The 16,572-nt window shown below is 44.8% G+C and overlaps 1 protein-coding gene across 1 annotated transcript in view; it reads right to left on the bottom strand.

Annotated features, from left to right (window-relative positions):
- The window catches only part of OSBP2 (oxysterol binding protein 2), a gene marked incomplete at its 5' end in the record, with an annotated part of 151,444 nt that extends 135,984 nt beyond the window's left edge, over positions 1–15,460 (bottom strand). The window contains one exon of the mRNA XM_083589990.1: positions 14,833–15,460. Coding sequence (XP_083446116.1) covers positions 14,833–15,146 — 314 coding nt within the window. The remainder of the gene's footprint in view (positions 1–14,832) is intronic.
- Between the last annotated feature and the right edge of the window lie 1,112 nt (positions 15,461–16,572).

The raw sequence follows: 16,572 nt of genomic DNA, 5'->3' as shown, positions 1-16,572 counted from the left end.
AAACATTCTGAAACCGTTAACACATTCTAAAACCAATTACAGTCATCTAAAGGCAACTGCAGTCAGAAACATTCCAAAGTAAGTTTCAGGTAAAAAACCCACATCTTTCCATCAAGGGATCTGGGGGTCTGTCAGTCACCAAAGGTCTAGAAATGTTTTCCTAGTGAGGAAGATGGGGCACTTTGCTAGGGAGTCATTCCATAATTGGGGAACTACCAGTCTCAATTGCTGAAGACTTCTTTTCCCCACCTGCGAACTGCTTTGACCACAAATGCAGTATATAAAAAAACTGATTGTTATGACGTTCTGCCCTTTTTCCCTGGGTGTCTGATGGGGCTCCAAATTGTCTCTGACAATCCTGCTGGTCTTCACCACCACATGTAGCAATTATATTTTTATAACTTGCTGATCTGGCAACTCAGCTGAGAGGGAAATAGGCATGTATTTATATTTGCACAATCGGCTTCTAGTTGACAATGCTGTAAAAGTAACACAGTGAGTTTTTCATTCTACATTTGTGTTTCCATTCCTCTAGCAGAATTATTAATTTGCATGGGGTTTTGTCTTAAAGAACAAATATTATAGTAATCACACCAACACCTCACCTAAGTTCTGCAAAAGTTACAGCAAGATTAATCAAAAAGCAACAAAGAAGGTTGAAGTTACTTAAAAGGCTTAACTAAATATCCCAGAAAGGCAAATTAAGTTTTTCAATGGTTCTGTGTAAACTCTGGTGCCTCTGCCTCTTCCACAACTTGCAAAATGAGAACAATGCAAAAGAAAAATAAAATAAAATCATACTCAATTTGCTTAAATTGCAAAGTTGCAGTGGGCACTTTATAGCAGAGATGCAAAAAACGCATAACCTTAAACAACAACTTATTCACTATATTCTTCAAGTATTCTTACAAAAGCTCAAGCCACAGTAGGTTGATCTTTATAAGGTGCCATGAGACTCTTCGTTGCTGCAGCAGTCAAACAAGGCTGCTTTTCTTATACATGCTTATGAAAATAAAATGCACACCAAACATCTTGCAGATGAAAAGGTTGCTAACTTGTAGACATACTTACAGCATCATATTAATCTCATCGCTGCTTAAGACACTCTTTCCAAAACACATCGTGTTTAAGACACTTTTCCCATATAAAGCAGAATATCCATAAAACAAATTTGCAGAGTTTACTGGATTTAACAGAGTTTACTGGATTTATTAATTTCTGAGAAAAATACAGCTCATTCCTGTAGTTTTGCCAAAGGCAGATCTAGAGTCTATTGCAGCCTTTTCCAACCTGGTGTCCTCCAGATGTTTTAGCCTACAAATGCTATGAGTCCTACTTGGGAATGGTGAGTGATGTAATCCAAAACATCTGAAAAGCAGCAGATTGATTAAAAGTTTTAACACCACTGGACGTGACTTTACCATTATAGAGTTCACACTGTCCAAGAGCCACTTCAGCATCTACCGCAGAAAGTGTTTCAAGAATACCATAGGCCAATACAGGGATAATCTGAAACAGCTCTATAAATTCACTTCCCTCCTCTCCCTTTTTCAGAGAAATTCCACCAGCACTATATATTGCGCAATCTTGTGCACACCGACCCCTCTCGCTCTCCAGGCTTCAAGGATAATCGCCTAAAGCCTCCAGAGTGCGGCAGGAGCTCCCACTGCGCTCCGGAGGCTTCGGGTTCCTTCGGGTTTCCTTTCCTCCATTTCTCCTGCCGCTTCGCTGAAGGGGCGCTGCGCAGAGAGGGGGAGATTTTTTTTTCTTGTTCTCCCCCTCTAAAACAAGGTGCGTCCTATGGTCGGGTGCGTCCTATAGAGTGAAAAATACGGTACTTTGCTCCACAACATTAAAACTCACCTGTCCCTTGCACTAATGGGTAGAGAACTGAATATAGCCCTACTGTTCCCTTGCAAACCAGGGAGAGAAATCATGGTTTGAAGTGGGTCTGCATTTCCCACCCTACATGAGCTCTTCCATTTATTATCCATTATTATCCAGTATATATTTTGGTAGAGGAACGTAATGAAGAGAAACTATCGAAGCTTCAAATTTTCTTGATGCATTCTTAACCTGTTCTGTGCCCAATATCTGCTGTCATTTGAACCTTCTCTTCATATTGCATTGTTCTATTTCATCAGTCCTTGTTGGACCTAGACATATAAATATACAGGAATATGTATGTAGACTGCTTCACTTCCAAGCAGATGCAGTGAAAGCTGCCTTAACAACAGACCAATAAGCACACTACAGTTTGTTCACACCAAGCACTGGGATGCCCCATTCTGGACCAACTGTAGTTTCCAAAACATTTCAAGGGAAACCCATCTAGTGAGAACATTACGGTAAATCCAGGACACAAGCAGGGGCCCTAGCACCCAGGAGTGCTCCAACAAGACATAATCAATTTCTCCCTCATAGCTCCTTTGTCCTCATAATCTCAGTGAAGACAGGAATTTCCTGTTCATTCAAATGAGTGAAGGTTGCCCTTAAGTATGGCCTTTTATTTATAGCCACTGTATGCCTGAGCTCTACATGTGTGTAGAATGTTATGGTAGGGAAATTCCACCTACCCAGTCACAAAACAAAGTCTTGGTTTCTGGCAATGCAGAAATAAGGACTCAAGTAAGCAAACACCACTCAGCAGGCAACCATAATGCTGTATGGAATACAAAGGTGGGAAACCTCAAGCTCTCTACATCTGGCCCTAGCCATTCTTTGTCCGTGCCCCCACTTCACAGGACACTTCACAAATTTATAAAACATTTTTAGCAGTACAGTGGTACCTCGGGTTAAGTACTTAATTCGTTCCGGAGGTCCGTACTTAACCTGAAACTGTTCTTAACCTGAAGTACCACTTTAGCTAATGGGGCCTCCTGCTGCTGCTGCGCTGCCAGAGCACAATTTCTGTTCTCATCCTGAAGCAAAGTTCTTAACTTGAAGCATTATTTCTGGGTTAGCGGAGTCTGTAACCTGAAGCGTATGTAACCCAAGGTACCACTGTACAAGGTAAAAACAAAATGCAAAATGTAGAAGCTTTTTTTTAAAAAAAAAACTTCTATAAACTCTGAAATAGTAAAGCCATTTAGAAAGTATAAAAATATTTAACATTGTTTCTAAGAACGTGAGAAGAGCCCACTGGATTAGGCCTGTGGCCCATCCAGGCCAGCATCCTGTTCTCACAGCGACATAACCAAATGTCTATGAGAAACCCTCAGAGCACAAGAGCATTTCCCCACCCCATCCCACCCTGTTTCGGTTTTCAGCAACTGATATTCAGAACCATTACTGCCTCCAGCCATTGTACATTCTACAGAAGTACAACTAAAATCCCATATTTGACTAGGTCACACCTCGAGGATAGCCTTTGATAACACCTCCTTCTTGCCTGGATGGTGAAAGGAGGAATATGTGCATACGAGTGTGTATGCTTAAGGAGTGTGTGGCTGGAAAAAAGTCTACTGTACAAAGGTGTCACATCCATTGCCAAACCCACTTCAACTCCCGACTCTGTCCATTATTTGCATGTGGCCCCTGGAATGTTCCCCATGAGGGAATGTGGACCTCCGGCTGAAAAAGCTGCTCTTCACCCAAAACAGAATACAGACACACATTCTTGAAATTCAGTCCGCTTGTGTTTAATTTCTATGCTTAAGCTAACAAGAGAGTCCACTGTTTTGGTAACACTTAACAAGGTTGTTTTCCAGAACTGACAACTTAATTCCACCTACTCAATACACTGCTCAAAAGGACTAATTTCAATGAATATGAAGTTAATGGAGTAGGATGGTAGCTCTGACGTGAATATATATGCATGGCAGCTTCATGAAACTTCCAAGTCTAGGTCCTTCAGTAATTCTTTGTCCAAATCATGGATCATAAAATGGTCAGGTTGGAAGAGACACCAAGGGATGCAGCAATGCAGGAATCACAGCTAAAGAATCTCCAACAGACGGCCATCCAACCTCTGTTTACTTTTGTTTCACTTCTTCAAAAAGAATACAAAAGCAAAAGTAACAAAACAAAACAAAATTTCCTCTTATACCGAGAAAAAGAAAGAAATGAAATTGTTGGTACTGGGTACCAATGCAGCACTACCTCAATTTTCCCTCAAGCACTGAACTAGGTCGAAAAAGAGTCGAAAAAGATATTTGGTCAAATATTGCCAGTGCCCTAACATACATACGCTTATAAGCAATTGTTGTTCTAAGTTAGCTATTACTGTTAAAATGAAATTTATTTTTCTTTAAATTACAATGAATTGTTGTAGTGTTCTTGGACAGGATTTCTATAAATATGAATGATTCACTCAGCTGTTGTTCTTTGGCTTCTATCCGAGAATACCAGGATCAGTCAGCCTACAGTTACAATTTTTTAAAAAAGGAAATAGTTGGATAGCTCAGTTGGTTAGAGCATGGTGCTGATAATGCCAAGGTCACAGGTTCAATCCCCGTAAGGAACAGCTGCATATTCCTGCATTGCTGAGTGTTGGACTAGATGATCCTCAGGGTCCCTTCCAACTCTATGATTCTAGGATTACAAAAGCAAAGCAACATGAAGTCTTGTTTAAAAAGAAACACAGTTCAGTGGTGGATCATCTGTTTTGCATGCATAAGGTCTCAGGTTCAATTTCCAGGTAGGGCTGGAAGAAACTTGTATCTGAAACAAAGAGCTGCTGCCCATCAGTGCAGAAAATATTGAGTAAGATGGACCAATACTCTGACTCAACAAAAAACAGCTTCCTGCATTCCTAAGTCAGGCGTGAGAACCTATGATCCATCCAGAGATGTTGCTGGACTGCAAGAACTACTCATTTTTAATGCATTTACTTTACTCACATTTACAGGCAAAACCTTCTTTAAAACATGCTCAGCATTTTACTCCCTGCTTCACATGTTATACCCCTGAGCTGAGGTGTATTATGTTGGGAAGATTAATAATAATGAACACAGAGGGACCAGAAAACTCTGAACATATGGAAGAATGGGACGGAAGAAGGTCAAATGTGTTTCTAAGATAGGTACTCCCATGAATGAGTTCACCATTTACCCCCATTGAAGTTATGTAACATAGAAACATCTTGCAAAGTTTCCCAGTGGATAATTACAGTTGCTATGGCAACATGTTTTTATATGAATTTTAGTACGGAACTGGTAAGAACCACAGCAATACAATCCTTGCCTTAAGAGACAGAAAGGGAATAAGAGGCACCTAAAATTGTCCACAGTCTTGTGGGCACCTTGAAGACTAACCTATTTATAATGGCGGAAACCAGCAGTAGTCAACCTGAAGCCCTCTTTTTTCATAAGTTGCATGAAGAGCTCACTTGAGATGCAGGTAAATAAATGTATACCTTGGGGATGGCATGGTAAAAAGCAAGGTCAGGGGGAAATGAAATGCAGAAAAGTAGAGATGGTTTTTGTTTAATTACATAACACTGGTAACTCACAGAACAGTTTTCTGATACAGACACCCTAGCATTAGTTAGCCAATTAATACACATAACTGTGTCCATTCAATTCACAATGCAATGTAACCCTTGGCGTTTTTTAATGCACGAGTTTCCAGTTTCCCTTTGAAGTTCAGTCTCTAAAAACACCATGCTAACTGAACCATAACCACCATTCATTCTGGTCAAAAGAGGACAGAACTCATGCGTGTAATAAATATTCTGGTGTACAGTAGGAGATCATGAACTGCAGCTCTTGGAAGAAGGCCACTTCCTGATGCAAGCCTCCCCAGTAAACAATTGCTTACGCTGCCTTTTAGAACATCAGTGACAGGCCTTGCAACGTAAAGACAATGGACACAACCAGTCACAACATCCCCATACGTGGCTGCTGCAACCACATCTGATCTAGGGCGAGACTCCCACTCTCATCAGTCCCTGCCAGCGTGACCAATGGTCACAGATTATGGGAGTTGTAGCCCAACATCTAGAGTGCAACACATTTACTCCTAATTTAAAGAAATAAAGGCTAGACAGGAGCTCAAGCAAAGCTGCAGGTTTCAAATGAAAGATTGCTTTGCAAGGGCACAGCATTAGAAATTACACTACAAGGCACTGAAGTTAAAATATCTCTCTGATTGTTAGTCTACAAACAAAGCCCCTTTGTAGTTTCTCAATCCAGCTGGCAGGCAAGTGCTGGTCACATGAAACCAAAATGAGGAGGTTTCCAGGACTACATTTCAGGCAGAGTGGCTGGCTTTGTAGTCAGCGGCTACTGCTAAACACTGACCTGGTCCACGTGTCATGTTAAACAATTGATAAAGTTTACCTATGGTATAAACACAAATGAGAAGCATGCTCAAAAGTCCCCCACTTTGCACCTCCCCTACGCCAGGTGAGGTCACCATGCACCAGGAGCAACAAAACATAAAACCATAGCTCATCATGTTGTCTAAACCCAGGCTCTAAGTTCTGCTCTGAGCCCCATCCAAGTTTCTGTCATTGGCTTATAAAATTCTAATGCCTTGGGGTCCCAAGGTACATGACAGAGTGCATCAGCCTCACCACTTAGGACAAGTATAGCCAACATGGTGCCTGTTAAACGTTGGACTACAATTCCCATCATCCCTGATAATGGGCCATGCTTGCTGGGGTTGATGGGAGTTACAGTCCCAGAACATATGGAGGGTACAACAGTGGCTACTTCTAATGTAGATCATGGGAGGAGGTTCTTCTTAGGGCCTTTCTAAGTGGAAATCCTTAAGGAAAATGTCCCGGGTTGAGAGCCTTCTTGGTTGTGGGACCCTCTTTATGGACCTCCATGCCTCTGGAGGGCCAGTTACTTGGGTGGTTAAGGGAACCTTCAATTTGTAGAATAGTCTGTACGAAATGCTTCATCGTGCTGCTGTATTAAGGTCAGTGATGTTTGTTTTGTTTTTAAATGTTCTTCCATTGTGTATTTTATATTATTTGTGAACCACTTCAAGATTTTCTAAATTAAGAGCGGCACATAAATGGGCTTAATAAACATATATACAGTCATACCTCATGTTACGTTCACTTCATGTTATGTTCTTTCAGGTTACGTCCCGCGGCAACCCAGAAGTACTGGAAAGGGTTACTTCCGGGTTTTGCCAGTCTCGCATGCGCAGAATGACATCACGCACATGTGCAGAAGCAGCAAATTGCAACCCGTGCATGCGTAGATGCACCGCTGCAGGTTGCACTCTTTTCATGTTGCGAACAGGCCTATGGAACGGATCCCGTTCGTAACCAGAGGTACCACTGTAAACAGATGTTAATGGCTACTTCGGTTTCCAGGTTCCAAGAACACTACTCCCCATGTACCTCAGGCATGGCCACTGTTGCTAACCCTACAGGAGAGACATGAAAATAGTAACTCTGGTGTCTTTATGGGGCTTCTTGGCTTCACCTCCAAATGTTGGCGCCCTGGAAGGGGGATATCCATCACTCCAGTCACCTCCAACGATTCCAGGGCATGTTTTCTGGGGAGAACACAGGGAAGACTCTCCTTACAGCACATATTCCTCCATGGTGGTTCTTCAATTCTCCCTTTTCTTTATTGTTATTTTTCTAAAGCACTGCAAAATTCAGCAGTCAGGTTGCTCACCAGAGCACAATGGTCTGAGCACATAACACCAATCCCTGCCTGACTGCACTGGGACCAATCTGAAGTGCTGGTTTTCACCTATAAAACCTTATACCTCAAAGACCACCTCTCCCCATATGACCTTGCAATCATCATATGAGGCACTCCTAGGGTTGGCAACAGGAGTATGGGCCTTTTCAGTGGTGGCTCTCGGTTGGTGGAATGCTCTCCCCAAGGGATGCTTGCCTGATGGCACTAGAAGAAGAAGAAGAGTTTGGATTTGATATCCCGCCTTTCACTCCCCTTCAGGAGTCTCAAAGCGGCTCACATTCTCCTTTCCCTTCCTCCCCCACAACAAACACTCTGTGAGGTGAGTGGGGCTGAGAGACTTCAGAGAAGTGTGACTGGCCCAAGGTCACCCAGCAGCTGCATGTGGAGGAGCGGATACACGAACCCGGTTCCCCAGATTACGAGACTACCGCTCTTAACCACTACACCACACTGGCACTACAACTACATAGCTTTAGGTGCCAGGCAAAAAACATTTCTTTTTTGGCAAGCCTTCAGTTCTTAATTAGCTGTGGCCTCCTTGAGCAGGTGGCAAGTTTTACTCCTGCCTTTAAAAAGAAGGTTGTCTTTTAGATTTTTCTTTTCTTTTTCTTTTATGCCAGTTTTAATGTGTGTGTTGCTTTGTTTATATATTGTAAGTCATTTTGAGTTACCTTGGTTAAAAAATGACCAATAAATTTAAATAATAATAATAATAATGAAACACTCATGCTCACAGCCTACCCCAGGCTTATGTTTCTCATTTGTGGTTGTACCAACTTGGATTTGCCTGCTCTCTTGCTGCCATGTCACAGATTTTGCCCGATTAATAATGCACACTTCTACCAAGGTCTTGTTTCAATTTTCTGTAGCGTATCAAGCACATATTGCAATGCTGCCAGGGTGCATGTACTTGCTTGTCAACATTTGGCAAGTTGTCCGCTATAAATACTATCGCAGCACATTCTTGAATTTTTGCAAAGGCAAATATAGCTGCACTTGAGGACATTAGCTACGCGGGGCCAGGCACAGCTGGGGGATTCCTTCAAGGACTGCAGTTGGCACGAAGGACGTTTCTTAAGATGAATTATGCAAAACAGTTCCAGACAAAGTCAACGTGCTGCTTATTGGGGTTCTCATTTCAGATGGCTATCTGAGCTCTAAATCATGCTGCTAAGTTCACTGACATTGTGCTTGTGTGAGATGCTGTTCTGTAAGCAACCCTACTAATCGAAGACCCACCCAAATAGAAAGCATTATGAAACTTTCCGTGGAATATGATTGGTTAATAGGCTACGGGTGAGCTAGAGGAGTAGCAGTACTCTCCTTGAGTGAGAATAAAAAGGCTAGTTAGACTCTCTTTTTTCTGTTCACCTGATACACTGATGACACGACAGGAATCAAGAATACAAGAGTCCCACCTGCATTTGGCCAGTGGGAAAGACTTCTGAAAATCTCCATCAGTTGCAGAGATATTGACTTCACTGTGAAATATTTCAGCTGATCTATTGGGTTAAATAAACTGTGTCTGCACTCTTTTGCATTTCCTTGTTAACAAGGTGCTCTACCTCCCACACACCAAATCTGCTGTAAATCATGGTGACTAACCTGTTGCTGAACTTCAACACCCAACACTCCTAGCCCTTGGCCATGTTTGCTGGGCCTGATGGGAGCTGAAGTCCAACGCCACCTGGGAGCCACAGGTTTGCCACCCCTGCTGCCCAAAGAAGGGTGCTTGTCCCAAAGCATTATTGAATTAAGGTTTTCAGCAAGAACAATAGAAAGCCACACAGGAAAGAGGAACACACAGCTGCAATTCAGCAGTGTTGACTGCTGCTTAGAAATGGCAGCTCTCAATATTGCCAAGTGTGACGTAGTGGTTAGAATGTCGCACTAGCAACTGGGAGACCAGAACTGAACTCCCCACAGAGGCATAAAGCCACCTGGGTGATCCTGGGCCACTCATTGTCTCTCGGCCTAATCTACCTCACAAGGTTGTTGTGAAAATAAAATGGAGAGTGAGAAGCACATATCGATTTTGAGCTGTTTGGAGGCAAGGTGTAAATGTAAAGATGAGTATAAGAACAAATTGCTCTGGGCTTCCTGCATTTTTCTTACTTTCCTAGCTGCAAAGTTCTGCCTATTCAGAAAAGGGAAACCAACATGATCAAGGAGCTGGAAAAACTCCTATATGAGGAAAGATTGCGGCATTTTTATTTATAGAAAGAACGAACAAGAAGCTGCAAAACAGAAGTGTATACAATTATCCACAGAGAAAGTGGGTAGAGAAAGGTATTGCTCTCTGCCTCATAGCACTAGAAAGGGTGGATATCCAATGAGGTTGAACATTGGAAGATTCAAGGGAGGCAAAAGGAAGTCCTTCTTCCTGCAGCACTTAGTTTAACCATGGAATCAGCTTCCACAATAAATAGTGACAGCCGCCAGTTTGGGCAGCTTTAAAAGAGGAATACAGAATACTTGGAGGATACAGCCAACTATGGCTACTAGCCACAACAGGCATACTGTGCCTCCACAGTCAGAGGCAGTTTGTTTCTGAATGCCAGCTGCTGGAAAAGCTAAGGATGTGGGGAGAGTGTGGCTGCTGCTCCCAGGTCCTGCTTGTGGGTTTCCCACAGATGTCAGGCTAGCCACTGTGAGAACAGGATGTTGGACTAGATGGGCCACTGGCTTGATTCAACACAGCTCTTCTTATGTTATTATGACATTCTCAAGTCTTTGAAAACAAACCTGTTTACATTTGCTACTCAGCTCAGGGATAGGTCATTCTCAAACCAGTATGCAGTCTCAATAGTTAATGCTGGCAATTTGATTAGCAGCAAAGCAGTGTTCTCTCACCTAGTGTGTGTGTTAAATGGGAAAATAGCTTGGGGCTCCGTTCTGTAAAAGAGGTTTTTGATTTCCAATGCATCTGAAGTGTTGACCAGGAACACTTTCTCTATAAAACATATTAAAGCCCTGCAGGACACAATATGTATGAAAGCTTGCGCTGTGTTCTAGGAATCCTGCCTGGAGAGCGAGGATTTTCACCTGAAGCATCAATATAAGTTATTAAAGGCTAGATAGAAGTAAATTGGTATATTTCTTTCTGATAAAAACTTTTTATTGCTTTTATCTATCATGTTCCTGGACCTAAACTCTTCAGCTATGAAAGAAACAAGATCATGAATTCACTGAAACAAATAATTCATGCGGAAATTAATTCATGGGAATCCCAAGCTGGAAGAAAGCTATTGCAATTTGGTCCAGCTAGCAGGGCTTCCAGAGGAGAAACTGGTTGACCACTGTAAAAACAAGATACAGGGCTAGATGGGCCTTTGGCCTGATCCAGCAGGGCTCTTCTTGTGTTATTGACACAGGGATGCCCCTTAAGCTGTCAGACAGAAAACATTCCCCAAAATTTTATGCTCTCACAAGTTACACTAGGTGCAAAAGCAATAAAAGAAATACAATCAGTAAAACCACATTCATGTGAGATACCTAGGTAAATAATATAGAAGCACAATCATGCTTAAAAACTGACTTTGTGCATCACATCTCTCCACCTCTAAAATCCTGACAAAAGTTATGCTTCTTCACCTGTTGCATTTGTTTTGGTCCTAAAGTTCATCGATCCCAATGGTTCTATACTCTAAGTAGGACTAATATCAGATACAACCCACAGCCACTCAAGAGTGTAGCTGTTAAGAACCATTTCTACCCCAAAACAGAGGTAAAAGGTAAAAGGGACCCCTGACCATTAGGTCCAGTCGTGACCGACTCTGGGGTTGCAGCGCTCCTCTCGCTTTACTGGCCGAGGGAGCCGGCATACAGCTTCCGGGTCATGTGGCAAGCATGACTAAGCCGCTTCTGGCGAACCAGAGCAGCACACGGAAACACCGTTTACCTTCCTGCCAGAGTGGTACCTATTTATCTACTTGGACTTTGACGTGCTTTCAAACTGCTAGGTTGGCAGAAGCAGGGACCAAGCGACAGGAGCTCACCCTGCCGCGGGGATTCGAGCCGCCAACCTTCTGATCAGCAAGTCCTAGGCTCTGTGGTTTAACCCACAGCGCCACCCGCATCCCCAAAATAGAGGTGCAGGGATGCAAATTCCCCTTGACTTCTCTCTATCACAAACAAAAGCCATTAGTGGTATATGGAAAAAGCAATCAGCCACCTGAAGGCAGGAAGTTATAAAACTGTTCAATGCAGTCATTTTACAAATGCTGCTTATTCCATTCAACAGGCTTAGGGAAGCTTACAACACAGTACTAAAAATATAAGTATCAACAGAATAAGCCACTGCTCCACACCAAGCAAAGCCTGAATAAAAGCAGCTTGAAATGTCTGGTCTATGTTATAAACCTGTCATTTCACAATATAAAGTGGATGGTTTGGTGCGAATCCAGAATCTAAGAGTCTGTGATTGTTGCCAAGTAAAGTGCAACATATTTTTCCACCCACTGATCCAAAAGTGCTAATACATGAAGCAAAGCAATGAGTAAATGAGTAAGTTGACTTGAGCAGCGAGTCACCTGACAACGTTAGCCAACCTTACCTGTGCCTGTTATCCAGACCTGTGCCTGTTATCCAGACAACCCAAAGACCGCAGACAATTTTATTGATTCTGTTCGGTTTTAACATTTGTTGCGGATGCCACAAGAGCACTACATGAACTGAAAGGCAGGATATAAATATTTAAGCAATAATTTGTTATTTATTTCCTTTCAGACTTTGCCTATACAATACTCATTTGGCTATTTCACAAAAGTAAACTAGAAGCATTCTTCATTCAAGATGTTTTTGGAGAACCACTGCCAACATGCATCTGGGAAGACAATTTTCCTGTTGTATAAGAAGCCTTGCGTTCCCAGCAGCCGTCACTGGTGCAACAGGAAACAAACTTGTATTTAAATACTTATATCTGACAAAAGAGTGCCTATTCTTCTCACACTAAGCAAGAAGACAGAACAATACCAGAGCTCTTTCCAGCCATTGCAACTTTCTACTAAAGGCCTAGAAGACCATAGTGTGGAAATGACCACAACTCCAAAACATAAAGAAGGCACCAAGTTTCCAAAAGCTGGACCCACAGCTTCCAGCCTAACCTTTCAGATTACAAGAATTCAGAAATTCATACAGCATTAAATTAAGTAGTACAGTTTTACACTGGAAGTCGAACGGAATCCATTCCACTTCCAAAACATTCAGAAACCAAAGTGTGGCTTCTGATTGGCTGCAGGAAGCTCCGGAAGTCGTGGCGGACATTCGGCCTCCAAAAATAGTTCGCAAACTGGAACACTCACTTCCGGGTTTGCAGAGTTCGGGAGCCAAAACATTCAAGAACGAAGCTGTTCGAAAACCAAGGTACGACTGTACTCATTAGCAAATTAGGTTAAACTAAACCTAATCAATAATTGAAAGCAGTTCTCTTCTTAGGCAAGAAATAAGCATGGCAAAAGCATTACCTGCGGAACCTTCTATTCTTATCAGAGAGAGAACTATCACTACCATCTGAATTTCATGGTCTTTGTCTCCATTGTTTATAACCCATTTTTCCTCTGTGTGCATCTGACCAAGTGAGCTTTCACCCAAAAAGCTTTATGCCACAGATCTCTTGTAAGCCTGTTTTTGCAAAAACAAAAAATACCCTTTCTCTGGAAATTGAGCACAAAGATATTGCTAACTATTTGCTCCCGTCTTCCCCGTTCTCATTGTATCCTCCCCCCTTTTTTCTTGTATTTGTTTTGTTACCCTGCCACTCCGCTCCCTTCCCTGTTTTCCCAGCTGCTGAAGCTTAGACCATAAACTCCTGCAGGCAGGAACTAGTTTCTTCTTGTTACTGTTATTGCAAAGTGCCTTCACCTGAAGCGCTAAAAACACCAGGAATTTTCAGGGTGATCCCTCCACTAACACAACTGGTACTCTGACTACAGCTACTAATTCAACAGACAAGAGGGCATGTTTTACAGTGTGGTGGGACACACTACCACATGCTGCTTGTAGAAACTGCACTACTCCATCTTTCATTTGTCACAATTCAGACAGTAGCTGAGCATGCAGGCAAACAAATGCAGCGTTAACACAATTTCCCAAAAAGGTATAGGAGCCTGCCTTATACTACATCAGATCACCTAGCTCAGTCCTGTCAATGCTGACTGACAGCAACTCTCCTTTCAGTCAGGGGTCATTCTCAGACCTACCTGGAGTTGCTGCTGGGGACTGAGCCTTGGACCTTTTACCTGCAAAGCACATGCTCTTAACAGTGAGCTGCCTACAACCCTTCCCCTATTATAGAAGGCAGCTTTATATGGAGTCAGGTCATTGGCCCACACAGCTTCGCACTGCCTACACTGAGTGGCAGCAGCTCTCCAAGATTTCAGAAAGGGAGCTTCTCCTAGCCCTACCTGGTGATGGCAGGGATTGAAGGGGACATTCTGCATGTAAAGCAGGTGCTCTACCATTGAGCTATGGCCATTGATTCCTGCATTGCAGGGGGTTGAAATAGATGACCCTCGGGGTCCCTTCCAACTCTACAATCCTAGACACATTGGTCCATCTAAGTCAGTACTGTTTGCACTGACCGGCAGTGACTCTCCGTGATTTTAGACAGGAGTCTCTCCCAGTGGCGTAGCGTCGGTTGTCAGCACCCGGGGCAAGGCAAGTAATTTGCGCCCCCTAACCCGTGGATTTGCGCCCCCTAACCCATGGATTTGCCCTAACCCCAGATGTTGCGCCCGGTGCGGCCCGCCCCCCCTGCACCCCCCATGCTACGCCACTGGTCTCTCCTAGTCCTACCTACACAGGCCAGGGATTGCACCTGGGACTTTTTGCACGCAAATCAGATGCTCTACCATCGAACTAAGGATCACAGATACACTCTGGGTGGCAGGTTGTTGCTGGTGAGTTATTGGGGGTGGGAGCAGCAGCAGTATTCGGAAATCATCCGAGTTATCCTAGCAGCTGCACAGCACCCATGTCACACGACCACGACCCCCCTCTCTCGAGTGCTATACTGTACATTAGACAGTCAGCGTTGCCGTAATACTACTAGTAACGGGCCACGTCGACTTCTCCTACTCCCTAGTCTGCAGCAGCGCAGTACTCGCGCGCCCCACAAGCGCCTGCCCCCCCTTTAACAACTACCACACTGCCCCTAAAGTTCGCGCACTCACAAACGTTAGCAAAGGAATGCCCGGGCAAAAAAAGTGTACCACGGTACCTGTAGTAGCTGAGCAGCCCGTTGCTAAGCACGAACCAGCGACGCTGGTAGCCCTTCAGGTAGTTGGTCCACTTGAAGAGCCAGCCTTTGTACGTGTCGGGCCCGGGGCCGGCCGAGGTCGGGGTGGTCGCGGGGGTGGAGGGCAAGGGCCCCTCGAGGGTGGTGGCGCCAGCCAGGCTCATGGCGACGAGGAGGGCGGGGGGAGGAGGAGGGCGGCGAGGGGGCTGCTTGCAGGCCAGGCAAGGGACGGCGCTGAGCAGGGAGACCAGCCCGCGGGTGCCGGCGCTGCACAGCGGCGCGGCTGCCTTCCCCATAGGCGACGCCGCCGCTGAGGCTGCGCCCGGCCGCTCCTCCTCCTGGCTGCTTCGCCTCAGCGCCGCCGCCAGGGCTAGCGAGGGGGCGGGGCCGCGCGACACGTGACGGCGGCAGGCCGCGCCCCTCCGCTCCTGGCCATGTGACGCGCCACCCCACCCGAGGGAGCGTCACGCCGCTACGACAGCGGCGCCCCGCGTTCTGTTCTTTCCCCTCTCCTACGGCAAGGGCGCCGAACGGCTCCCGGATCACGTGCGCCTCGTCTGCGAGGTTCGTCGGGCTGCCGGAGGGTCGGAGATCTCGCGGGAGTTGTGTGGAAGGCGGAGGGCGGGGAGTAGAAAGGGGGCGGGGCCGGCAAGGGGCCAATCAAGGAATAGGGATGCGGACGCCGCTTGATTAGAATAAAAAAAGGCGGGAAACTGCGCGAGGCTCAACGGTTCGCTGTCCAGGTGGAGGCGCCGGCGGCCATTTTGCCACGCTGTTACCTCAGGTGACAGGGCGGCAAAAGCTTCGTTTGGCGACGTGGCCAAGACGACGCAAGGGAAAGCTTATATATATAAAAAAATTCGATATATGTCATTTATTACACATTTATATATAAAGAGCCCTAAATCCAGTCAGCTTTAAACAAAACAGTCGCTGCCCTCAGGGTTACAATCTAGAAAAGGGAAAAGGAACGCAGTCGGGAACGGATTAATCCATTTTGCATTACTTTCTATGGGAAAGCGCACCTTGGTTTTGGAACGCTTTGGTTTTGGAACAGACTTCCGGAATGGATTAAGTTTGAGAACTAAGGTGCCACTGTACTGTAATCTGTTCTGAAAGACCGTTTGACTTCCGAAATGTTCGACAGCTGAGGCGCAATTGCCAGTCGACAAAATCCGTAGAAAAAATGGAGAGATGCGCCTCAGAAGCCTTTCGACTTCTAAGGCACGTTCAAAAATGGAAGCATTCACTTCTGGGTTTTCGGCATTTGAAAGCCGAAACGTTCGACTTCCGAAGCAGCATTCAACAACCAAGGTTCCACTGTACATGAAACACACATCTAAACTGTGCTAAACTGTCACTCCATCCAGACGACACCTGACTCTGCATTTTCTCACACAGTTTTACAATTCTGCAAAACAGAGGTGTGGTAAAACGTGTATGTGGACACCTGCCGCTACAGATGTTGTTAGGGGATCTCATCAGAGAATCCTTTGCTAAGGCTGCATCCTACGGGTCAGGTAGCACAATGTACCTGGAGCTGTCCATGGTCCTCACTGCTGATCCCCAGAGAATGCTGTGGCCGAGTCAGCAGGCTTGCCCTGCCCTGACTTGTTATGTCTGGGCTTACTTCCACCTGAATCCGTCAGCCTGCCTCACCCCTTGTAAGCCCCAAGTCCCAGCTACAGGATTGATGCAGGAACTGAAGGCCGGTCGGAAGAC

The sequence above is a fragment of the Podarcis filfolensis genome (genome assembly GCF_964270895.1).
Source record: "Podarcis filfolensis genome assembly, chromosome: 16".
NCBI classification, from domain to species: domain Eukaryota; kingdom Metazoa; phylum Chordata; class Lepidosauria; order Squamata; family Lacertidae; genus Podarcis; species Podarcis filfolensis.
This window is presented reverse-complemented; position numbering and strand designations above follow the sequence as displayed.